General features: G+C 44.2%; 1 protein-coding gene across 1 annotated transcript in view; it reads right to left on the bottom strand.

Annotated features, from left to right (window-relative positions):
• The window catches only part of LOC142310675 (uncharacterized), a 70,372-nt gene extending 45,790 nt beyond the window's left edge, over positions 1 to 24,582 (bottom strand). The window contains exons 1-2 of the mRNA XM_075348257.1: positions 24,475 to 24,582; positions 16,097 to 17,947 (exon numbers count right to left, since the gene is read on the bottom strand). Coding sequence (XP_075204372.1) covers positions 16,097 to 17,947; positions 24,475 to 24,547 — 1,924 coding nt within the window. The 5' untranslated portion in view covers positions 24,548 to 24,582. The remainder of the gene's footprint in view (positions 1 to 16,096; positions 17,948 to 24,474) is intronic.
• Between the last annotated feature and the right edge of the window lie 1,980 nt (positions 24,583 to 26,562).

Genomic DNA, 26,562 nt, shown 5'->3' with positions numbered 1-26,562 from the left:
TAAAAATTTTTCTTTGGGTTTGGTTTATTTGTCCAATTACTTTTGACCTCCTAAAATGTGGAGTGTTTGTAAAGAAATGTGACAATTCCTACAATTTCTATCAGATATTTTTATTTAAACCTTCAAATTAAACGTTACAATCTGCACTTGAATTCTGTTGTAGAGGTTTCATTTCAAATCCAATGTGGTGGCATGCAGAGCCCAACTCGCCAAAATTGTGTCACTGGCCAAAGATTTCTGGACCTAACTGTATATTCTATTGCTCTGTTCTTACTTTCATGTAAGAGGTAGATATATGTACATTAACCCCTAATATTTTTCGAGCTCTATATAATAAGAAACATACTCTGGGAGATTTCTCATCCCTATCTTTACTAGAGATACTCCCAAACAACCGTCAGAAATACACTTTTAATATAAAGGAGAATTATTTTGAGGACAGAAATTATATATATATATATATATATATATATATATATATATATATATATATATATATATATTGCTATATTAGATATTATATCCCAGTTACTGATATATTATGACAAGAAAATATTCTGATTATCTCACAGATTATTCAATTATAAAGTACATCCATTATCAATATATCAGTGTGCTATCTCTTTTATCTGGAAGTATTATTGGAGCATAACTAGATCTTGAGGTTTTTATTTTTATTTTATCTTTTGTACCTTCAATCTATAGGTCCATTTATTTGTAAAGTCCAACAAATCTCTCTTACATTCATATTATCTTATGTTATATGGCAGTAGTTTAATTATCACAGAGAACAGCAGAATTCAAATAAATGCTGTATATGTAAAGCCTTCATTCAGGCCATTGGGACTCATAGAGTTCAATCTAAAAATCCACCTTGCTTCTTCCTTTAGTAGCAGCCTGTCCAGATTACCTTTTCTCATACCTAAATTGATCTGTCTTATACCCCAAAAAATAAGGTATAAGGGGTATAGGACAGATCAATTTAGGTATGAGAAAAGGTAATCTGGACAGGCTGCTACTAAAGGAAGAAGCAAGGTGGATTTTTAGATTGAACTCTATGAGTCCCAATGGCCTGAATGAAGGCTTTACATATACAGTATTTATTTGAATTCTGCTGTTCTCTGTGATAATTAAACTACTGCCATATAACATAAGATAATATGAATGTAAGAGAGATTTGTTGGACTTTACAAATAAATGGACCTATAGATTGAAGATTCAAAAGATAAAATAAAAACCTCAAGATCTAGTTATGCTCCAATAATACATCCAGATAAAAGAGATAGCACACTGATATATTGATAGTGGATGTACTTTATAACTGGATAATCTGTGAGATAATCAGAATATTTTTCTTGCCATAATATATCAGTGACTGGGATATAATATATCAGTGACTGGGATATAATATCTGATATACCTATATATATATATAAATATATTTCTGTCCTCTAAATAATAAAATAATTCTCCTTTATATTAAAAGTGTATTTTTGATGGTTATTTGGGAGTATGTCTAGTAAAGATAGGGATGAGAAATCTCCCAGAGTATGGTTCTTATTTTATAGAGCTCGAAAAATATTAGGGGTTAATGTACATATATCTACCTCTTATATGAAAGTAAGAACAGAGCAATAGAATATACAGTGCCTACAAGTAGTATTCAACCCCCTGCAGATTTAGCAGGTTTACACATTCGGAATTAACTTGGCATTGTGACATTTGCACTGTAGATCAGCCTGGAAGTGTGAAATGCACTGCAGCAAAAAAGAAAGTTATTTCTTTTTTTTTTTTTTTTTTAAATTGTGAAAAGTTTATTCAGAGGGTCATTTATTATTCAACCCCTCAAACCACCAGAATTCTGTTTGGTTCCCCTAAAGTATTAAGAAGTATTTCAGGCACAAAGAACAATGAGCTTCACATGTTTGGATTAATTATCTCTTTTTCCAGCCTTTTCTGACTAATTAAGACCCTCCCCAAACTTGTCAACAGCACTCATACTTGGTCAACATGGGAAAGACAAAGGAGCATTCCAAGGCCATCAGAGACAAGATCGTGGAGGGTCACAAGGCTGGCAAGGGGTACAAAACCCTTTCCAAGGAGTTGGGCCTACCTGTCTCCACTGTTGGGAGCATCATCCGGAAGTGGAAGGTTTATGGAACTACTGTTAGCCTTCCACGGCCTGGACAGCCTTTGAAAGTTTCCACCCGTGCCGAGGCCAGGCTTGTCCGAAGAGTCAAGGCTAACTCAAGGACAACAAGGAAGGAGCTCCGGGAAGATCTCATGGCAGTGGGGACATTGGTTTCAGTCAATACCATAAGTAACGTACTCCACCACAATGGTCTCCGTTCCAGACGAGCCCGTAAGGTACCTTTTACTTTCAAAGCATCATGTCAAGGCTCGTCTACAGTTTGCTCATGATCACTTGGAGGACTCTGAGACAGACTGGTTCAAGGTTCTCTGGTCTGATGAGACCAAGATCTAGATCTTTGGTGCCAACCACACACGTGACGTTTGGAGACTGGATGGCACTGCATACGACCCCAAGAATACCATCCCTACAGTCAAGCATGGTGGTGGCAGCATCATGCTGTGGGGCTGTTTCTCAGCCAAGGGGCCTGGCCATCTGGTCCGCATCCATGGGAAGATGGATAGCACGGCCTACCTGGAGATTTTGGCCAAGAACCTCCGCTCCTCCATCAAGGATCTTAAGATGGGTCGTTATTTCATCTTCCAACAAGACAACAACCCAAAGCACACAGCCAAGAAAACCAAGGCCTGGTTCAAGAGGGAAAAAATCAAGGTGTTGCAGTGGCCTAGTCAGTCTCCTGACCTTAACCCAATTGAAAACTTGTGGAAGGAGCTCAAGATTAAAGTCCACATGAGACACCCATAGAACCTAGATAACTTGGAGAAGATCTGCATGGAGGAGTGGGCCAAGATAACTCCAGAGACCTGTGCCGGCCTGATCAGGTCTTATAAAAGACGATTATTAGCTGGAATTGCAAACAAGGGTTATTCCACAAAATATTAGGCTATGTGTGCACTAGAAATGTGAAGTTTCTCAAGAAAATTTCTTGAGAAACTTCTGGGAGTGAAAGATTTCCGGACCTCCGGAAAAAATCCGCACCAAATCCGCATGCGGATTTGCCGCGGATTTGCCGCGGAATAGTCGCGAAATTGCCGCGATTTTCCCGCGGGTGGTTCCCTGCGGATTTTTGCAGGCTGTACTGCCGAAATCCGCAGGGTACCTGCGGAAATAATGGACATGTTCATTTTCTCAAGAAAGTTTCTCGAGAAATTCTTCTCAAGGACATTTCTTGAGAAAAATCCGCACAAGTGCGCACAGCTATTTTTTTTTTTTCATAGAAATTGCTGGGAAATGTCTGCACAAAGATTGCAGACATTTCTCAAGAAATTTCCGCGGCAAATCCACGGGTAAATCCGCGGGTAAAAAGCTCTAGTGCGCACAGAGCCTTAAACCTAGGGGTTGAATAATAATTGACCCACACTTTTATGTTGAAAATGTATTAAAATTTAACTGAGCAACATAACTTGTTGGTTTGTAATTTTTATGCATCTGTTAATAAATCCTGCTCTTGTTTGAAGTTTGCAGGCTCTAAAGCTGGGTTTACACACTGCAACATCGCTAGTGATATCGCTGTAACGTCACCGGTTTTGTGACGCAATAGCGACCTCCCAAAGTCTCTGTTGAGTCGCTGGTGAGCTGTCAAACAGGCAAACCTGGCCAACGACGCAACAGCGATCCGGACCTGCAGAACGACCTAGCTAGTCATTGGGGACGTTGAAAAGCAGCTCTTTGAAAGGAAGTCGCTAACAAAGTCGCTGCAAAGTCCCTTTACACACTGAAACTTTCTAGCGATGCATGCTGCACAGCGGGAAACAAAGGACCAAAGAATGGTCCTGAACGATTTGTAGCGATCAGCAACTTCACAGCAGGGGCCAGGTCGCTGATGTGTTTCACACACTGCAACATCGCAAACGACATCGCTATTGCGTCACAAAACCGGTGACGCTACAGCGATGTCGTTTGCGATGTTGCAGTGTGTAAACCCAGCTTAACTTATTTGCATCTTATCAAACCTGCTAAATCTGCAGGGGGTTGAAGACTACTTGTAGGCACTGTACATGTTTAAGGCAGTATAGACGTTTTGAAGCTTTTAGGTATATACTCCATGATATAAAACTCCCAAAAATACTGGATCTCAATGTACATACACTGTCTGGTCTTATTTTTAAATGATAGGAGCAGGCATAGATTCCCATACAGACGGTATGAAAGATAACACTGCTTTAATTTTCTAAGTTCCAGAGCATGCGCTGTATAATATAAAATCCCGAGATAATACTAAGTCGTAACGCATGCGCATTGTCTGGCTATGACATCCTCTCTAGATATGGGAGCAGATTATTGACAATGATTATTTACTCTTCAGGTATCCATTATTCAATCCAGGACTTTATGTACGTGTAAACACTTATTTACCCTATTAACAGTCACATATAGGTAGGTTCCAATTAATCAAATAAAGCGCATTTTATAGAAAATCCTTTTTTTCTTTTCTCTCCTCTATTAACATTACTCTTGTCTCATTCATAAGAAATAAAGAAGGTATTTTTTCCTTTTGAATCTTTTTATCAATGTATCTGTATATTTGTGATGCGAATATGTAATCATGGATAATGATCATGTACATTTGTGTATACTGTGACATTACTCTGTATCTTTCATTGATTGTGAATATTTTTTCTTTGTATGTTCTATATCACATATAGATTATCTCTGACGAATGTCCGAGACTGGGGCCGAAACGTTAGAACTGTGAATTCTTTCTTTTTGACCTTTGCACTAATAAAGACAAGCAGATTGAACTTCAGATTTGTCCTTTTTCTACTTTTTATGTGTGCCCGGGAATCAAACAACAGACTGAACCTCAAGTCCGGCATCCTGGTGTGCCATAATGGGCAAAATCTCTTAGCAACTTTGATCTTAGCTGGTTTGACGCACAAACCTTGTCTGGCGCATGTGCTGAATTTGGTGGTGCAGAGCTTACTGAAAAAACACAATCATCTTCACGAGCCCTTACTGAGAACAATCAATTCCTGATTTTATACTAAGTTGAATGGGCGATAATGGTGGTTCCAGCTGTTCTCTAGACCAATAAATTATTGAAATTAGTCATGAATACCAAAGAAAATATGGGATGGGTAATTCAGTATATTACAAAAGTGAGTACACCGCTCACATTTTTGTAAATATGTTATTATAGCTTCTCATAGGACAACACTAAAGATCTGACCCTGTGATACAATGTACAGTGTCAGTGTGCAGCTTGTATACCAGTGTAAATTTGGTGCCCACTAAATAACAACACACTGCCATTATTGTCAAAAACACTGGCAACAAAAGTGAGTACACCCCTTACTGAATATGGCCAACTTGCGCCCAAAGTGTAAATTTTTTCCTGTGGCCAACATTTTTGTAAAGCACTGCCTTACATCTCTTGGGTATGGAATTCACTAGCGCTTCACAGGTTGCCCCACAGATGCTCAATAGAGTTGAAGTCTGGAGATGTGATTGGCAGTCCAGCAGCTTTACCCTCAGTTTCTTTAGCGAGGCAGTGGTGGTCTTGGAGGTGTTTGGGGTTGTTATCACATTGGAATGTGAAGGAAGAGGTTCATGCTGATCTTGTCTGACTGTAGACAGGACACACTTCTCTTTGTCCTCCTCACCTAATTGCTGCCACACACTCTTGACACCATCTGACCCAAAAAAGTTTATCTTGGTCTCATCAGACCAAAGGACAGTCCCAGTAATTAATTTCCTTAGGCTAGGTTCGCACACTGCGTCTTTTTGACGCTGCGTTTTTGTGCGTTTTTGGTCGCTAAAAACGCACCTGTGTCGAAAAAAACGCATCAAAAAACGCATGTGTTTTTGCCGCGATTTGGTGCGTTTTTGGCTGTGTTTTGCTGCGTTTTTGATCTCTGCGTTTTGCTGCGTTTTTCCAATGCATTGCATGGGGGGAAAACGCAGAAAAACGCAGGAAAGAACTGACATGTCCATTTTTTTTTTTTAAACTCAAAAACGCAGGTAAAAAAAAACAGATGTGTGCGGACAGCAAAAATGAAAACTCAGACTTTGCTGGGGAAGCAAAGTCCTGCAGTTTTGAGGCCAAAAACACACCCGAAAAACGCACAAAAACGCTGCGAAAAACGCACTGTGCGCACATAGCCTTAATCTGCTTGACTGCAGCAAACTGTTTGTGGCTTTCTTTTGCATCATCTTTAACCGCTTCAGCCCCCGGGCAATTTGCGTTTTTCCGTTTAGTTTTTTTCCTCTCTTTCTTCCGAGAGCCGTAACTTTTTTTTATTTTTCCATTAATCTTACCATATAAGGGCTTGTTTTTTGCGGGACGAGTTGTACTTTTAAATGAAACCATAAGTTTTACTATATAATGTACTGGAAAACAGCAAGTGCGGAAAAATTGCAAAAAATGTGTGATCGCACAATAGTTTTTGGGATATTTTATTCACCGTGTTCACTATATGGTAAAACTGATGTGTTGGTGTGATGCCTGAGGTTGGTGCGAGTTTTTAGACACCAAACATGAATAGGTTTTCTTGTATTTAAGGGGTTAAAAAAAATTCACAAGCTTGTCCAAAAAAAGTGGCGCACGTTTTGTGCCATTTTCCGAAACCCGTAGCGTTCTCATTTTTCTGGATCTATGGCTCAGTGACAGCTTATTTTTTGTGTCTCGAGCTGACGTTTTTAACTGTACTATTACTGCACAGATGCTACACTTTGATCGCCTGTTATTGCATTTTGCGCAACATTTGTGGCGACCAAAAAACGTAATTTTGGCAATTGTAATTTTTTTGCCACTACGCCGTTTACCAATCAGATTAATTTATTTTATATTTTGATAGATCGGGCATTTCTGAACGCGGCGATACAAAATGTGTATATTTTTTTTATTTTTTTAACCCTTTAATCTTCAATGAGGTGAAAGGGGGGTGATTTGAACTTTAATGTTTTTTTAATTTTTTTTTTAATTTTTAAAACTTTTTTAACTTTTTTTTTTTTATTTTACTAGTCCACCTAGGGTGCTATAGCGATCAGCAATCTGATCGCTCTGCCATATCTCCATATCACAGCTACAGAGCTGAGAACTGCAGATATGGTGCTTTACTTTCAATGCCGGCTGTATTCCAGAATTGAGAGGAAGTGACTCATGTTAGCTACAGGCGTCATCACATGACCCTGTGCTACCATGGCAACCATCGAAAGTCACGTGATCATGTCACGTGACTTCCAATGGGGCCGTGGTAAGTCACTGTAATGGCGGCGCGCATATACATCTCGCTGCCAGATTTTGGCAGCAAGATGTAAGGGGTTAATATTCGAGGGTGGAGGCAAGATGTAAGGGGTTAATAGTCGCGGGTGGAAGCGATTCCACTCGTGGCTAGCAGGCACACATGTGACTAGCAGGCTAATATGCGCTACTATGTGCGCGGATTGCCATAACCTCACACGATCCAAGACGTACCCATTACATCATGGGTCGTTAAGGGGTTAAAAGAGACTTCCTTTTTGGACAACAGCTATACAGACCAATTTGATGCAGTGTGCGGCCTATGGTCTTAGCATTGACAGGCGGACCCCCCATACCCTTGTAACCTCTACAGTAATGCTGGCAGCACTAATATGTCTCTTTTGAAAAGACGACCTCTAGCTGTTAAAAAAATAAGCAATTTGTATATTTTTTATGTAAGAACGCAATGAGGCGCAAGAAAGATAAACTTAAAAAGAAATAGTTGTATCTGATGTAGAATAAAAATTGGCAAAAAAAAAGTTCATTGTATGTTGATCAGTTACAGAAAAGGAAAATAGTATTGTCCTTTAGGTTACATGATAGATATTTTGAGATACTAGTGGATAATAGTCCATTTCTCTATTAAATCAATAAAGTTTGTTTCTTCCTTCATTTATCCTTGCTTGAATCCTTTAAATGGTCTAGGCCATAGTGCTCTGCGGATGCCTAGGACATGTGCTTCCTCGGAAATCTTCCTCCAGCCCTGCCACGTGTTGCTGCTGCATCGACATTCCAAAGTGAAGTGATCCCCCCCCATCATTACCGCACACATGCAGGCACTACCGCCCCTATCATCACCGCACACACTGTCTTACCACGTCAAAGCGACAGGGTAGATACGCCCTTACTTACGGAGCGCTCACTAATATACAAATTAGGCACATTGAATACAGTTTTATGGTAAAACAATAATGTAACAATTTATTAAGATTGCATCAGGATAATGTTCAATTATGGAAAGGCAGAAACAATATTACCCTGTTCTATTGATTCAATTAATGTAAATCATACAATCAATATAAATCATAGTATATAAAGAAATATGCATAAATACATTACCATTAGTATTGTAACATCACTTTTCCAACGGAGGGATCTCAGTGTCAGCGAGAAGGAAAATACTCTGGTCTTATCATCACAGAAGAAGTGCGTCCGCTATACCTTCTGGAATGTCCCTAACTCGCTAAGCAGGACACCCTTTTTTATACACCGCTCCCACATCCACCTCCATCATGGCTGCGCAGTATGTTTTAGCCAGATCATCAGTTTCTTGCAGTTACGAAGTATGCTGTTTATCATGAAGCTAAAGGGGGCTTTACACGTTACGACATCGCTAGCGATATATCGTCGGGGTCACGTCGTTTGTGACACACATCTGGCGCCGTTAGCGTCATCGCAGCGTGTGAACCCTAGGAGCGACGATCAACGATCGCAAAAGCGTCAAAAATTGTTGATCATTGACACGTCGCTCCTTTCCTTAATATCAGTGCTGCTGCAGGTACAATGTTGTTCGTTGTTCCTGCGGCACCACACATCGCTATGTGTGACACCACAGGAACGATGAACATCCCCTTACCTGCGTCCACCAGCAATGACGAAGGAAGGAGGTGGGAGGCATGTTCTGGCCGCTCATCTCCGCCCCTCCTCTGCTATTGGACGGCTGCCGTGTGACGTCGCACGAACCGCCCCCTTAGAAAGGAGGCGGTTCACTGGCCAATGCGACGTTGCAGGGAAGGTAAGTCCGTTTGAAGGGTGTAAGCAATGTTGTGCGCCACGGGCAGTGATTTGCCCGTGGCGCACAACCGACGGGGGCGGGTACGCTCGCTAGCGATATCGATACAGATATCGCAGCGTGTAAAGCCCGCTTTAGTCTCATGACTACAGCACAGTGCTTCAAGGTTGTCTGTTACTATTTACAGTCTAACAATCCAAGGTTTGTTTGCTACCGATTATAGTCTTAACAATCCAAAGTTCTCCGGTATGTTGTTTGTCACAAAGTTAACTCCTCATGACAACGGCATAAGGGTACCTTCACACTTTAGCGATGCAGCAGCGATCCGACCAGCGATCTGACCTGGTCAGGATCGCTGCTGCATCGCTACATGGTCGCTGGTGAGCTGTCAAACAGGCAGATCTCACCAGTGACCAGCCCCCGGCCAGTAGCGACGTGCAAGCGACGCTGCGCTTGCACGGAGCCGGCGTCTGGAAGCTGCGGACACTGGTAACTAAGGTAAACATCGGGTATGGTTACCCGATGTTTACATTAGTTACCAGTGCACACCGCTTAGCTTAGCGCTGGCTCCTTGATCTCCTAGCTACAGTACACATCGGGTTAATTAACCCGATGTGTAATGCAGCTACATGTGCAGAGAGCAGGGAGCTGCGCACACTGCTTAGCGCTGGCTCCTTGCTCTCCTAGCTACAGTACACATCGGGTTAATTAACCCGATGTGTACAGCAGCTACATGTGCAGAGAGCCGGAGCCGGCAGCACAGGCAGCGTGAGAGCTGCGGAGGCTGGTAACTAAGGTAAATATCGGGTAACCACCTTGGTTACCCGATGTTTATCTTGGTTACAGCTTACCGCAGCTGCCAGATGCCGGCTCCTGCTCCCTGCTCGCTTCATTTCGTCGCTCTCTCGCTGTCACACACAGCGATCTGTGTGTCACAGTGGGATAGCGCCTTTGAAGAAAACGAACCAGGCCTGTGTGTAACGAGCAGCGATCTTGCAGCAGGGGCCAGATCGCTGCTCAGTGTCACACACAGCGAGATCGCTAATGAGGTCACTGCTGCGTCACAAAAAGCGTGACTCAGCAGCGATCTCGGCAGCGAGCTCGCTGTGTGTGAAGCACCCCTAAAGCTCTACGATTGTAGCACATGGACAGCATGACTTCCATAATCACCTATTCTGAAGACTGGATACCTATTGTAACCCAGTCACACTCATACTTGTCTCATTCGCATCACACACATGCAGGCACTACCTCCCCCTATCATCACCGCACACACCGGCACTACCGCCCCCATCATTACCGCACACACACAGGCACTACCACCACCATCATCACCGCACACACACAGGCACAACCGCCACCATCATCACCGCACACACAGAGGCACTACCGCACCTATCATCACCGCACACATGCAGGCACTACCCCCCATCATCACCGCACACACACCAACACTACCTGAGTGACTCATTTCAGTTGCTGAGTGGAGATCACAGTGAGCGGCAGTGTTCTACGGCCGCTCCTGTCAGCTTCCGATGTAGCAGAGCTAAAAGTGTCATGGGACCTCTGTGGATTACGTCGGACCTGGAGGGGTATTTGGGGATTAATAAAGTGGTGAAAGAGGGTGGTTTTTTGTCTTTTATTTCAAATAAAGGATTTCTTTAACTTACAAGTTAATCATGGAAGGTGTCTCAGATGCCTGCCATGATTAACCTGTGACTTAGTGGCAGCTATGGGCTGCCATTACCTCCTTATTACCCCGACTGCCACCGCACCAGAACAATTGAGGAAGAGCCGGGTAAAGTCCCGGGGCTGTCGCATCTAATGGATGCGGCAATTCCGGGTGGCTGCTGGCTGATATTTTTAGGCTGGGGGGCTCACCATAACGTGGGGCTCCCCATCCTGAGAATACCAGCCCCCAGCTGCGTGGGTTTTTCTTGGCTGGTATCAAAATTGGGGGTGGGGGGGGGGGGCACATGTTGTTTTTTTTTTTTATTGATTTATTTTACTGCAAGATATAGACCCGCCCACCAGCGGCTGTGATAGGTTGCAGTGAGACAGCTGCCACTCAGCGTGGGGGCTCATCTAACTGCAACCAATCATAGGTGCCGGTGGGCGGGGGATGCAGTTAATCCTAGATGGAATAATGAGTGCCCGGCATTTTCAAAAGCAGGAGAAGCCACCAGAGCAATGTGACAGCTGTGCAGCGCCGCGTCCATGATCGGTGAGTATAAAGGTGGGAGGGAGACCGACCGACAGAGAGAGACCCACCGACAGAGAAAGAGACCGATGGACTGACCGACACATCGACAGAGAGAGAGATTATTTACACAACGTCTGGGCATGCCCAGAAGCAAAAACCGGATCCATCGTTGGTTTCCGGCATATGCCGATTCACGCCGAATCCGGCACCCATAGGCTTCCATTATACAAAATGCCATATGGCGTCGGATTCGGCGTGGTCCATTTTTCGCCACAACCAATAAACGCTGCACACTTTCCCTTTTAATGGATCCGGAGCACGCCAGATGCAACGCGAGACCATCCGGCACAATCCAGCGCTAATACAAGTCAATGAGAAATAAAACGGATCCGGTGCCGGATTCGTTTTATCCGCATTTTGCCGGATTGTGCCTGATGGCAAAAACGGATGTGTGAAAGAACTCTTAGCCACTGTGCTCCAGCTCAGTTTCAGGGTGCTGACAATCTTGTAGCCTGAAATATCTTTATGTAGTGCAACAATTATTTCTTTCAGATCATCAGAGAATTAAAATGCTGTATGGTCTTCTAAGCCATCGTGCTGCAACTCAGTTTCAGGGTGGTGGCAATCTTCTTATAGCCTAGAATAACTATGTAGCGCAACAATTATTTTTTTTCAGATCCTCAGAGAATTCTTTACCATGAGGTGCCCTGTGCAACGCCTGCCTGGATCAACAGACTCAGGTGGGATGTAATGGACAGACTAGAAGGAAGCCATTCACCAAGCAGGACCCCCAGCACCCTGAAACCCTTTAACCCCTATACAGGGATTTAGAATTACACAGGGCCCTGGAGATCACTACCTGTGGAAGGCAGCAGTCCGATGAGAGTAGTCGTCAGGCATGGTCAAACCAGGAATAGCAGAACAGAATCGGCAGACAAGGACGTAATCAGAAAACGTAGCAGAGGTCAAAACCGAATCGGGCAGCGAGGTACAAAAACAGCAGGCAGAAGGGTAGTCAGAAAACACGCAGAGGTCAGCACACAGGAATCACAAAACAGAATAGGGCGGACCAGGAGCCAGGAAATCAGAACTATCTCTGGCAGAGGTCAGCAGACAGGAGGGGAACTAAGAAGGGTGTGGTGTCTTCCCATTGGCTGTAGCTGAACGCTGGCAACTTCAGCTGGAAGACACACGCCACCCACAGTCAGCCAGTGGTACTGCAGATCCCAAGATAACCCAGCCCAGTGGATGATCGGAGCCTGCACCCACCGGTCCCGCTGGCATCGACTCCTCTCCCATCACCAGCACCATCCACGGCAGGAACACGGCGTCGCCTGATGATCGGAGCAGAAGTCGCTGGAGCAGACTCCGGTGGCGACGTAACACCCTGTCATACTTACAATGACCCAGAGGAAAACATTGTTGGAACCTGTGCAGCTGCAAAGGAGCCAAGAGGTTCAGAGGCCAATTTCTACCTCCAAAGCAAGTGGAATTGTGCATTACAATGACCTATTGAACGGCAAAGGTCCCATTTATTGCTCTTGCACAGGGGTCCTTTTCTGTCTGTGTCCGACAGTGCAATGTCCAGTATGAGAGCGAGTGATAACCCCAAATTTACAACACCTGCCCCCCATTCACATCTGAGCCCTTGTAACACCAATAAGCTAATTGACACCAGGGAGGGAAACTGGCTAATTGGGCACAATTTAGCAATTTTCACTTAGGGGTGTACTTACTTTTGTTGCTAGAGGTTTAGACTTTAATGGCTGTGTTTGTTGTTTAGAGGGCACCAAATTTACCTGGTTATATAAGCTGCACACTGACACTACATTGTATCACAGGGTCAGATCTTCAGTGTTGTCTCATGAAAAGATATTTTGTATATATCTACTGGAAGGGTGTACTAACTTTTGTGATATGATGTATATCTGAATAATTCCAGTGTAATTAAAAAGGAATAATTTTTTTAGGATTCATTGAACACTCCAAAAGTCAGACCTTCTACTGCGACTAGTCGTGGAGATACAGTTTCAGGAGAGTAAAATCAGCCTCTTTCAAAAGAAATAATCAAATACTAAAGGTCCAGTCACACTAAGCAACTTACCAGCGATCCCAACAACGATAGGGATCGCTGGTAAGTTGCTAGGAGGTTGCTGGTGAGATGTCACACTGCGACGCTCCAGCGATCCCACCAGCAACCTGACCTGGCAGGGATCGCTGGAGCGTGGCTACACAAGTTGCTGGTGAGCTCACCAGCAACCAGTGACAAGCCCCCAGCGCCGCGTGGAAGCTGCTGCGCTTGGTAACTAAGGTAAATATCGGGTAACCAACCCGATATTTACCTTGGTTACCACCGCACGGAGCTACACGTGCAGAGAGCAGGGAGCAGCGCACACTGAGCGCTGGCTCCCTGCTCTCGTAGTTACAGCACACATCAGGTTAATTACACGATGTGTGCTGCAGCTAAATGTGCACAGAGCAGGGAGCAGCGCACACCGCTTAGCGCTGGCTCCTTGCTCTCCTAGTTACAGCACACATCGGGTTAATTTCCCGATGTGTGCTGCAGCTACATGTGCACAGAGCAGGGAGCAGCGCACACTGCTTAGCGCTGGCTCCTTGCTCTCCTAGTTACAGCACACATCGGGTTAATTAACCCGATGTGTGCTGCAGCTACATGTGCACAGAGCAGGAGCCGGCACTGACAGTGAGAGCGGAGGAGGCTGATAACAAAGGTAAATATCGGGTAACCAAGGACAGGGCTTCTTGGTTACCCGATGTTTACATTGGTTACCAGCCTCCGCAGAAGCCGGCTCCTGCTGCCTGCACATTTAGTTGTTGCTGTCTCGCTGTCACACACAGCGATCTGTGCTTCACAGCGGGACAGCAACAACTAAAAAATGGCCCAGGACATTCAGCAACAACCAACGACCTCACAGCAGGGGCCAGGTTGTTGCTGGATGTCACACACAGCAACATCGCTAGCAACGTCACAAAAGTTGTTCGTTAGCAGCGATGTTGCTAGCGATGTTGCTTAGTGTGACGGGGCCTTAAGTCTCATGTCAATCTCAGTTGAGGCAACAGCTTGAGCCAGAAGGCACCAGAGACCCCTGCAACAGGAAATCCTCCGTAATCATGAAGTCTATATAATGGATATTTGAGAGAGTTGATTATTGGGAAAGCCCACTCATCCAAATTAAAGGAATTAAAGGGAACCTGTCAGGTGCAATATCCACCCAGAGCCACGAGCAGTTCTGCGTGCATATCGGTAATCCCTGCCTAACTGTCCCTGTATACACTAGCATAAATAAAGAGATCTTTAGAAAAAGTATTTCTAAAGATCTTTTACCGTATGCTAATGAGCAGAGGGACTAGTTCCCTGGGCGTTAGTTCCCCTGGCTAGTTGGCCTTATTAGCATGTTAGTATGTCCCTGTGGGTGTGCTATCATGCTAATGAATGTGCAAGGTCACAGGATGATCTCACTCACCTCTCCACCACCATTGCGTCCGACGGGGGATTTTGGCTCAGTGCGCATGACCCCAGAGTTTGGGTCATGCGCACTACTTCAGTTTGAAGCCAGGACGCGTACACCCGACTTCATAGTGCGCATGACCCAAACTCCGGGGTCATGAGCACTGAGCCAAAATCTAGCGTCGGACGCGATGGCAGCGGAGAGGTGAGAGAGATCCTCCTGTGACGCTGCGTATTCATTAGCATGTTAGCATGCCCACAGGGATGTACTAACATGCTAATGGGGCCGACTAGCCAGGGGAAGCAATGCCCAGGAGACTAGTCCCTGCACTCATTAGCATGTGATAATATTCTTAGAAATACTTTTTCTAAAGATCTCTTTATCTATGCTGCCAGATACAGGGACGGTTAGGCAGGGATTAGCAATATGCACCCAGAACTGCTCGTAATTCTGGGTGCATATTGGACCTGACAGGTTTCCTTTAAAAGGAAGTCTTGAAAGATCTCTACAATTGAATATTCTAAGACAAGATACAATTGCATACATCAATTGCTTAGTGTACAGAAAATTGTCTCTTCTATTTTCCCCCATCATGATCCTGGCAAAGAAGGGCCACAAAAACATGATTTACATAATTATTCCCTATGAAAAGAAAGTTTTCAAAAAAAGAAAATGCCCTAGGAAATTACAGAAAGTGTTATCACTATATATCTGTGTATTATCAGGATTCTAACCTCACTATTATAAGGTAATATACATCATCTGGATTCTGATTGCTTAAAAGTTGTTTATTGGTAATTGCAAACATTTCATAAGTTACATACAATTTTTTGATGTTTAAAATATCTGCTTTGCTGACAAAACATTTCCTACATTTACAACACAGATATGTCTTCTCTCCTCTGTATGAATTATCAGATTATTAACAACATCTGATTTCTGGTTGAAATCTCTCCTACATTACGAACATGAAAATGGCTTCTCTGCTCTGTGACTTGTCTCATGCAGATAAAAACATTTCCCACATTCAGGACATGAATACAGCTTCTCCCCTGTGTGGCTTATCTGATGTCTAAGAGAAAGTTCTTTCTTAATATGAAAATATTTTCTCCAGTGTGTGATTTCTCACATGTTCGGCATAATAGGATTTATTTCTGAAACTTTACCACACTCTAAGCAACAATATGGTTTCTTACATATGTGACTTTTCTGATGTCTAATAGATGTGATTTACGTGTAAAACATTTCCCACATTCTGAACATAAATATTGCTACTCCCCTGAATGAATTCTCTGATGATTAACAAAATGTGATCTCTGATTGAAACATTTCCCACATTCTGAACATGAATACCGTTTCTCTCCCGTGTGAATTCTCTGATGACTAACAAGATGCGATTTCTGTTTAAAATATTTACCACATTCTGAACATGAATATGGCTTCTCCCCTGTGTGAATTCTCTGATGACTAACAAGATGCGATTTCTGTTTAAAATATTTACCACATTCTGAACATGAATACCGTTTCTCTCCCGTGTGAATTCTCTGATGACTAACAAGATGTGATTTCTGTTTAAAATATTTACCACATTCTAAACATGAATACGGCTTCTCCCCTGTGTGAATTCTTTTATGTGTAACAAGAATATATTTTGTGGCAAAACATTTTCCACATTCTAAACATGAATAAGGTTTCTCATCTGTGTGGTTTCTTCGATGCATATCAAGAGCTAATCTCGTTTTAAAACATTTTTCACATTCGGAACATGAATATGGTTTCTCACTTGTGTGAGTTTTCTGATGTCTAAGAAGATGTGATTTAGTTGGAAAACATTTCCCACATTCTGAACATGCATATGGCTTCTCCCCTGTGTGAATTCTCTGATGTAAAACAAAAGTGGATTTAGCTGGAAAACATTTCCCACAATCTGAACATGCATACGGTTTATCACCTGTGTGAATTTTCTGATGTCTATTAAGATCTGATTTACTTGTGTAAGCTTTCCCACATTCTGGGCATGAATATGGCTTTTCCCCGGTGTGAATTCTCTGATGATAAACAAGCTTTGTCCTCTGATTGAAATATTTTCCACATTCTAAACATGAATACCGTTTCTCTCCCGTGTGAATTCTCTGATGACTAACAAGATGTGATTTCTGTTTAAAATATTTACCACATTCTGAACATGAATACGGCTTCTCCCCTGTGTGAATTCTTTTATGTGTAACAAGAATATATTTTGTGGCAAAACATTTTCCACATTCTAAACATGAATAAGGTTTCTCATCTGTGTGGTTTCTTTGATGCATATCAAGAGCTAATCTCGTTTTAAAACATTTTTCACATTCGGAACATGAATATGGTTTCTCACTTGTGTGAATTTTCCGATGTCTTATAAGATCTGTTTTAATTGTATAAGCTTTCCCACATTCTGGGCATGAATATGGCTTTTCCCCGGTGTGAATTCTCTGATGATTAACAAGATTTGACCTCTGATTGAAACATTTTTCACATTCTGAACATGAATACCGTTTCTCTCCCGTATGAATTCTCTGATGACTAACAAGATATGATTTCTGTTTAAAATATTTACCACATTCTGAACATGAATAAGGCATCTCCCCTGTATGAATTTTCTTATGAGTATCAAGAACAGATTTACTGGTAAAACATTTTCCACATTCTAAACATGAATATGGCTTCTCACCGGTGTGGTTTCTTAGATGGATAACAAGATCTGGTCTTGCTTTGAAACATTTTTCACATTCAGGACATGAATACGGCTTCTCCCCTGTGTGTTTTCTTAGATGTACTACAAGATATGATGACGTTGTAAAACATTTGTCACATTCGGAACATGAATATGGCTTCTTCCCGGTGTGTATTCTCTGATGTACAACAAGATTTCCTTTGTTGCTAAAACATTTTCCACATTCTGAACAGGATACTGGCTTTTTTCCTTTTAGAGTTGCTGGATATTTCACACCCCTTATGTGAATTTTACTTTGCTTTTCAGTTTGTGATGAATCGGAAGATAAGGATATATCTGGGACAACTGCATGTACTTGATTTTCAGCCTGCGCGTTCTCAGGATTTTCTGCCTTTATATCAGACTTCAGATGTCCCTCTGTGCTCCTATTACAGTCATCTGCCAAAAATGTAATTATATTATTTCTAAATACAAAAAAAGTGTTGCAATTTTACCAACATCGGTATGTTACATGAAAAACAAGCCCCCATACAACTCCAATAAAAAACTAAAGAAAAAAAATACATTTTTTTTTACAAATTTCAGAATTTTTCTTTCACCACTAAAAATACAAAACTATACAGGATTGGATAACTGATTGTACTGATCTGAAGAGTCATATTTCAACTTCATATTTACCATTAAAACAACAAATGCAACTGCAAGATTTGTTCACCACCTCGCTCTACAGTACAATGTATAGTAACGTAGAATAAGAGTACCGTATTTTTCGGACCATAAGACGCACTTTTTTCCCCCCAAATGTTGGGGGAAATTGGGCGGTGCGTCTAATGGTCTGAATGTAGGGCATGGCTGCGGGGAATGAGGGTGCTGCGGTGGAGCGGGTCATCGGGGGCACGAGTAGGCAGCAGCAGCGCCTGCTGTGACCACGTGGACCCGCTCATTTAATATGCACGCCCATCCTCCCGCCCATCTCTCAGAGCTAAAGCAGGAGTAGACAGGTGGGCGGGATGATGGGCGGGAGGATGGGCGAGGGATAAACAGCCAGCCGTGATCACCCCTGGCAACTGCAGCCTGGAGTGAACATGTGCGGCTGTATTCACTGCCCCCCGTGCATCATCATCAGCGTGGGGTGCAGTGAATCAGTACACTCACCTGTCACCATTCCCCTGCAGTACCGCGATCTCCTCCTGGCTGCCGGCGGCCGCTGAGTGGACCCGTCCCCGTTCTCCTGCAGCATCGCTCCTCCTCCCATCTGTGTCAGCGGCAGCGCCGCTGAGTGGAGCCGTCCCCGTTCTCCTGCAGCATTGCGATGTCCTCCTGTGCCAGCAGCGGCCGCTGAGACTAGCGGCGCACACAGCGATGACGTCATCGCTGTGCGCACATGTCCACACACAGCCGTCGCTGGCACAGGAGGACATCGCAATGCTGCAGGAGAATGGGGACGGCTTCACTCAGCGGCGCTGCCGCTGACACAGACGGGAGGAGGAGCGATGCTGCAGGGAGTGAGGTAAGGTGAGTATGAACATTTATTTTTTTTTATGTGCCACAGGATGCGGGCCGTATACCAGGATGGGGGTATAATATGAGCAGCATGGGGGTATAATATGAGCAGCATGGGGGTATACTATGAGCAGGATGGGGGTATACTATGAGCAGGATGGGGGTATACTATGAGCAGGATGGGGGTATACTATGAGCAGGATGGGGGTATACTATGAGCAGGATGGAGGTATACTATGAGCAGGATGGAGGTATACTATGAGCAGGATGGGGGTATACTATGAGCAGGATGGGGGTATATTATGAGCAGGATGGGGGTATATTATGAGCAAGATGAGGGTATATGAGCAAGATGAGGGTATATGAGCAGGATGGGGGTATATGAGCAGAATGTGGGTATATGAGCAGAATGTGGGTATATGAGCAGGATCAGGGTATATGAGCAGGATGGGGGTATATGAGCAGGATGGGGGTATGTAGCAGGTTGGGGGTATATAGCAGGATGGGGCCATATGCCAGGATGGGTTACCGTATATAGCAGGATGGGGCCATATGCCAGGTTGGGTTACCGTATATAGCAGGATGGGGCCATATGCCAGGATGGGGTATATAGCAGGATGAGGGACATATACTGTATATACAAGGCAGGAGGATCATTTCCAGGCTGGGGTACCTTAGTAGAGAATTTGGAGACATTACCCCCATAACAGTGTCAGCAGCAGATCCTCGCCCCATAACAGTGTGTCCTGACTCCCATTTTTTGCTTAAAATTTTATTTTCCTATTTTTCTGCTCTAAAACCAGGGTGCGTCTTATGGTCCGGTGTGTCTTATACTCCGAAAAATACGGTAATATGAAATTTAATTGGAATGATTAGGGTTGAGAATTCACATTTCCCAGATCTTTGTCTGCTTGGGATAAATATGTTGCTGTAGTTCAATCAATTTTTCATATATACATGTAATATTCCCATAGCCTGGCATAGTCGAAGAGGGTAAGAAGATATTCAGCTCTTTTACCACCCTCCTGTATTTATGTCCACATATAGTGTACACCACTGGATATAAAGCATGTGAATATATGATATTAATATTTAACTTTTATTATTACCATTAAAAGAAATATAAATATTGTTAAAATGTCCCTATCAATTCATGGGATAGAAGAGGACATGCCCAAGCCCGCAATGTTAATTCTCAGTCTATTATGGGGATTATATTATCCCTTATATAATGAGGAGTGAGAATATTATAATTAATAAGCAGCACTGTGATCATGACACAAATTCTTCTATATGTTAAATTAATAAGGGCGGGATGAAATAGACACTGAACAAAAACATAAAATACAACATTTGCTTTTTGCTTCTATTTTTCATGAGCTGAACTCAAAGATCTAAGACTTTTTCTATGTACAACAGGCCTTTATCTCTCAAATATTGTTCACAAATTTGTCTAAGTCTGTGTGCCTTAGGCGGGCTTTGCACGTTGCAACATCGGTAACAATGTGTTACCGATGCTGCAGCAATAGTCCCGCCCCCGTCGCACGTTCGATATATAGTGAAAGCTGCCGTAGCGATTATTATCGCTACGGCAGTTTCACACGCACATACCTGCCGTGCGACGTCCCTCTGGCCGGCGACCCGCCTCCTTCCTTAGGGGGCGGGTCGTGCGGCGTCACAGTGACGTCACACGGCAGGCGGCCAACTGAAGCGGAGGGGCGGAGATGAGCAGGATGTAAACATCCCGCCCACCTCCGTCCTTCTCATTGCAGCCGGCGGCAGGTAAGTTGAAGTTCCTCGCTCCTGCGGCTTCATACACAGCGATGTGTGCTGCTGCAGGAGCGAGGAACAACATCATACCTGTCACACCATCGGCATTATGGAGATGTCGGAGGCTGCAGCGATGATACGATAACGACGCTTTTGCGCTCGTTCATCGTATCAAAAAGGTTTTACACGTTGCGATATCGACTGCGACGCCGGATGTGCGTCACTTTCGATTTGACCCCACCGAGATCGCACGTGCAATATCGCAACGTGCAAAGCCGCCCTTAGGCTGGCCACAATAAAGGTCAGTCTAAAATGTACAGTTTTCCAGTAATTAAAAGGGGATTTGAACGGGGAGGAGGGACAGAAAACCAGTCGGTGACCACCATTTGTCTCACGCAGTGCAACCCATTTTCATACAGTTGATCAATTTTGTGACGGTGGCCTGTGGATTGTTGGTCCACTCCTCTTCAATGGCAGTGAAGTTGCTGGATATTGGCAGGAACTTGTCCTTGCTGTTGTATATGCCGATCCAGAGCTTCCCAAAAATGCTCAATGGGTGACCTGTCTGGAAAGTATGCTGCCATGCAAGAACTGTGATGTTTTCAGCTTCCAGGAATTGTGTACAGATCCTTGCACCATGGGGCCGCACATTATCATCTGCAACATGAGGCGAAGGTGGTGGATAAGGCAGAATGGCCTCAAGATCTCATCATAGTGACTCTGTGCATTGAAAGTGGCATCAATAATGCACCTCTTTGTTGTTTGTAATATACACCTACCCATACCATAACCTCACTGCCACGATTGGCTAGTCTATTCACAGTGGTGACATCCGCAAACCGCTCATCCACGCGACACCATACACACAGTCTGCCATCTGCCCTTTTTTTTTTTTTAATCAGATACATTTTTATTTTAATATACATACCATTAACAATAAACATTCCCTCCACCCCCCCTGCTTCCGGTCGACAGTCTCATCCCCCCATTCTTCGCATTTCTCTTCATTTATGACCCACTATGTTCCTGCACGCTTCCTGCAATCTGTTCTGCTCCCATCTACTGTAGATTCCAAATATCCTGTCTTGCGCCTGCGCAATTACATCACCGGCGCTCCCGATTTGAACAGCGCTCAGTCCCGCGATAGTGCCACTGGGCATGCGCCAGACTTCAGGAGCCTTGCATAACATGAGGGCGGCGGCCTCATCGATGTAAATCAACACAGGGGGGACGGCGAACAGCTAAAGTGAGCTCGTTGGGGTCATGGATTTTGTGACGCACATCCGGCCGCGTTAGCGATGTCGTTGCGTGTGACACCTGTGAGCGATTTCGAATCGTTGCAAAAACGTTCAAAATCGCTAATCAGTGACATCCCCCCTAAGCTCAATTATCGTTGCTGTTGCAGTAATGATGTAGTTCGTCGTTCCTGCGGCAGCACACATCGCACCGTGTGACACCGCAGGAACGAGGAACCTCTCCTTACCTCGTCCCGCCCGCAATGAGGAAGGAAGGAGGTGGGCGGGATGTTCGTCCCGCTAATCTCCGCCCCTCCGCTTTCGCTTTGATTGGGCGGCCGCTTAGTGACGTCGCTGTGCCGCCGAACGAACCGCCCCCTTAGAAAGGAGGCGGTTCGTCGGTCACAGCGACGTCGCTAGGCAGGTAAGTAGTGTGACGGGTCTATGCGATGTTGTGCGCCATGGGCAGCGATATGCCCGTGTCGCACAACCGATGGGGGCAGATACGCACGCTAGCGATATCGGTAACGATATTGCAGCGTGTAAAGCGGCCTTTAATGTGGGCTCTTCAGGAATGCTCTGTGCACCCATCAGCTTCTCTGGCAGTGCTGCTTGAGTTCCAGGCTGTATCACTTCTGGACAGACAGCAGCTGCAGCATCTCCCTCACTGCATTCCCCCCTCCCTTCTCCTTCACTAAGATCCATGCTGTTTTTGTGGTTTACATGCACATCCATCTCTCCTTTCTCTGTCCCTCCATGTCTGCCACCGTTCCCCTGGTTATTTTGAGTATTTATATGTGGAACATGTTTGTGTGTGTGCTCTTGGGTGCACTGTTTTCAGGTACCATTAGGTCCCTGGGCCCTTAGCTTGTGGTTGGGATGGAGGACGGGCTGATGGAGTTAAAGGTTAAATTGGCCAACAAGAGCATTGACCATTGAGATTGAATCAGTCAGGGACACCGGTGTGAAGAGTGAGGAAGCTGTACCTGAGGGAGGTATAGTGACAGAAGCCCAGAGGAATTTGGCCAGACCCTGAGGGTCACCCCAGGAGGTCCGGAGTAATTTGGAAAAACGTTCTCCAGTAGCTGGGTGCAGTGAAAGGCACAGACTGACTCTGAAGTTGTGGTACTTGGCTCTAGTGAGACTTCTGACTCCAGTAGGACAGGTCTAGGTGTGAGGTAACATAGACCTGGGCGAACGGGTCAGCACAAAGACAATGGTGAAGTAACTCCATCCAGTGATGTATTAAATCCCTGTGGGAGGGGATGCGGTTAGATCCATGCGGGACTCTATGAATTTACTAGCTGCCACTGTGGTGTTGCCAGGAAAGAGAGACCATCTTATAGTAGCTGGAGAGCTGTCCAGGAGGGAGCAGTGTGCAGAAAAAAAGTGTAAAGAAACCAAACTGTAACATGCCTGTAATGTTCAAGCTATGTGCCCGCAGCAGATGTGCTCCACAGAAACTGTGTTGTCTTCAGTAAAGAGATGTTAATTGTTATCTTGGACTCTGTTTCTGACTTAACCCTTAAGAAGCGGGGATGTGGTGTTCCTTGTTGCATTGTGGAGGTAGCAGAAGTGCAGCCCAGAAGAGGAGTGCTGCCTGGAAGCAGGGGCTCACCTCTGTTCACGTCTATGGCCCCCTGCAACCCCCACAAAATGGTTACACATGGTCTGTGGTTGTGAGGCCGGTTGGATATTCTGACAAATTCTCTGATGTACCTTTGGAGACGACTTATGGTAGAGAAATCAACATTCAATTCACAGGCAACAGCTCTGGTGACATTCCTGCAGTCAGTATGACAACTGCACGCTCCATCAAAATTTCAGCATCTGTGGCATTGTGCTGTGTGATAAAACTGCATATTTTAGAGTGTCTTTTAAAGGTGGCCAGCCTAAGGCACACCAGTGCAATAATCAGCATCTTGATATGCCACACCTGTGAGGTGGATGGATTATCTTGGCAGAGAGGAAGTGCTCACTAAGGCTAGTTTCACATATCCAGCTTTTCGCCGGATTGGCGGATCCGGCGCACTCCAGTACAGTGTATACAGTACAATGGCAGCGCTACAACTTCCAGGTCACATGCTCCGGTCACATGACAGCATGTGACCGGAGCTTGTCGCGCTGCCATTGTACTGTATACACTGTACTGGAGTGTGCCGGATCCGCCAATCCGTCGAAAAGTAAGATGTGTGAAACTAGCCTCACACAGATTTACACAAATTTGTGAACAATATTTGAGAGATAAAGGTCTTTTGTACATAGAAAAAGTATTAGCTCTTTCCGTTCAGCTCATGAAAAATGGGAGAAAAACAAAAAAGTGTTGTGTTTATATTTTTAGTGAATCTGGTGAAAGTGAGATCTGGTGAGAGATCCACTTTACGAATTTCAACATAAAGCTGCTGCATCCAGTGGAGAAGAGGAATATGTGATCTGCGTTCAGTGGCCACTACTCACCGGAGCCGTCATCTGTCGGAGTCTCCTTCTTACACTGCTCGTCACCCCTCACATATTTCTCCTCTTCTTCCATTATGTCTGTAGTAGGACAATGGTGCAGAGCTTCATCCTGATTCACAAGCTGTGGAAGAAATATGCTAAAATTTGACCGGATATTTGTAGACTTCACATGGAATGAATAGATGACCAGAAAAGATCATGAAAGGGTTATTCTCCCGCAAAAACCGTAAGTTATTTCCTGTCCATCGTAGATTGGCAGGGGCCTGACTCCTGGGACAGCAGATCCGGAGTATCTTGTGAATGCAGCGCTGAAGCCCGTCCTGAAAAAGAGTGAAGGTGCGCATGCTCGGCTTCTGCTCCATTCATTGTCTATGGGACTGATGTAAACAGCCGAGCGATGCACTTCTAAGTCCCACTAACAATGAAGGAAGCGGAGGTTGAGCATGCGCACCTTTGCTCTTTACAGGAAGGGGCTGCAGAGCCAGATTCTTGGGATAACAGTGTCCCAATCTCAGGATCAATGGAGAGACCAGTGGTCAAACCCCCAGTGATCAAGTCATTCCTTATTCCATGGACAGGGAATAACATGTTTTGGTAACATCCCTTTAATTAGCAGGCTGAACGAAGCTCACATTACAGCAAATAGCGGCACATACAGTTAGGTCCAGAAATATTTGGACAGTGACACAAGTTTTGTTATTTTAGCTGTTTACAAAAACATGTTCAGAAATACAATTATATATATAATATGGGCTGAAAGTGCACACTCCCAGCTGCAATATGAGAGTTTTCACATCCAAATCGGAGAAAGGGTTTAGGAATCATAGCTCTGTAATGCATAGCCTCCTCTTTTTCAAGGGACCAAAAGTAATTGGACAAGGGACTCTAAGGGCTGCAATTAACTCTGAAGGCGTCTCCCTCGTTAACCTGTAATCAATGAAGTAGTTAAAAGGTCTGGGGTTGATTACAGGTGTGTGGTTTTGCATTTGGAAGCTGTTGCTGTGACCAGACAACATGCGGTCTAAGGAACTCTCAATTGAGGTGAAACAGAACATCCTGAGGCTGAAAAAATCCATCAGAGAGATAGCAGACATGCTTGGAGTAGCAAAATCAACAGTCGGGTACATTCTGAGAAAAAAGGAATTGACTGGTGAGCTTGGGAACTCAAAAAGGCCTGGGCGTCCACGGATGACAACAGTGGTGGATGATCGCCACATACTTTCTTTGGTGAAGAAGAACCCGTTCACAACATCAACTGAAGTCCAGAACACTCTCAGTGAAGTAGGTGTATCTGTCTCTAAGTCAACAGTAAAGAGAAGACTCCATGAAAGTAAATACAAAGGGTTCACATCTAGATGCAAACCATTCATCAATTCCAAAAATAGACAGGCCAGAGTTAAATTTGCTGAAAAACACCTCATGAAGCCAGCTCAGTTCTGGAAAAGTATTCTATGGACAGATGAGACAAAGATCAACTTGTACCAGAATGATGGGAAGAAAAAAGTTTGGAGAAGAAAGGGAACGGCACATGATCCAAGGCACACCACATCCTCTGTAAAACATGGTGGAGGCAACGTGATGGCATGGGCATGCATGGCTTTCAATGGCACTGGGTCACTTGTGTTTATTGATGACATAACAGCAGACAAGAGTAGCCGGATGAATTCTGAAGTGTACCGGGATATACTTTCAGCCCAGATTCAGCCAAATGCCGCAAAGTTGATCGGACGGCGCTTCATAGTACAGATGGACAATGACCCCAAGCATACAGCCAAAGCTACCCAGGAGTTCATGAGTGCAAAAAAGTGGAACATTCTGCAATGGCCAAGTCAATCACCAGATCTTAACCCAATTGAGCATGCATTTCACTTGCTCAAATCCAGACTTAAGACGGAAAGACCCACAAACAAGCAAGACCTGAAGGCTGTGGCTGTAAAGGCCTGGCAAACCATTAAGAAGGAGGAAACCCAGCGTTTGGTGATGTCCATGGGTTCCAGACTTAAGGCAGTGATTGCCTCCAAAGGATTCGCAACAAAATATTGAAAATAAAAATATTTTGTTTGGGTTTGGTTTATTTGTCCAATTACT

The sequence above is a fragment of the Anomaloglossus baeobatrachus genome, chromosome 5 (assembly GCF_048569485.1).
Source record: "Anomaloglossus baeobatrachus isolate aAnoBae1 chromosome 5, aAnoBae1.hap1, whole genome shotgun sequence".
NCBI lineage: Eukaryota > Metazoa > Chordata > Amphibia > Anura > Aromobatidae > Anomaloglossus > Anomaloglossus baeobatrachus.
This window is presented reverse-complemented; position numbering and strand designations above follow the sequence as displayed.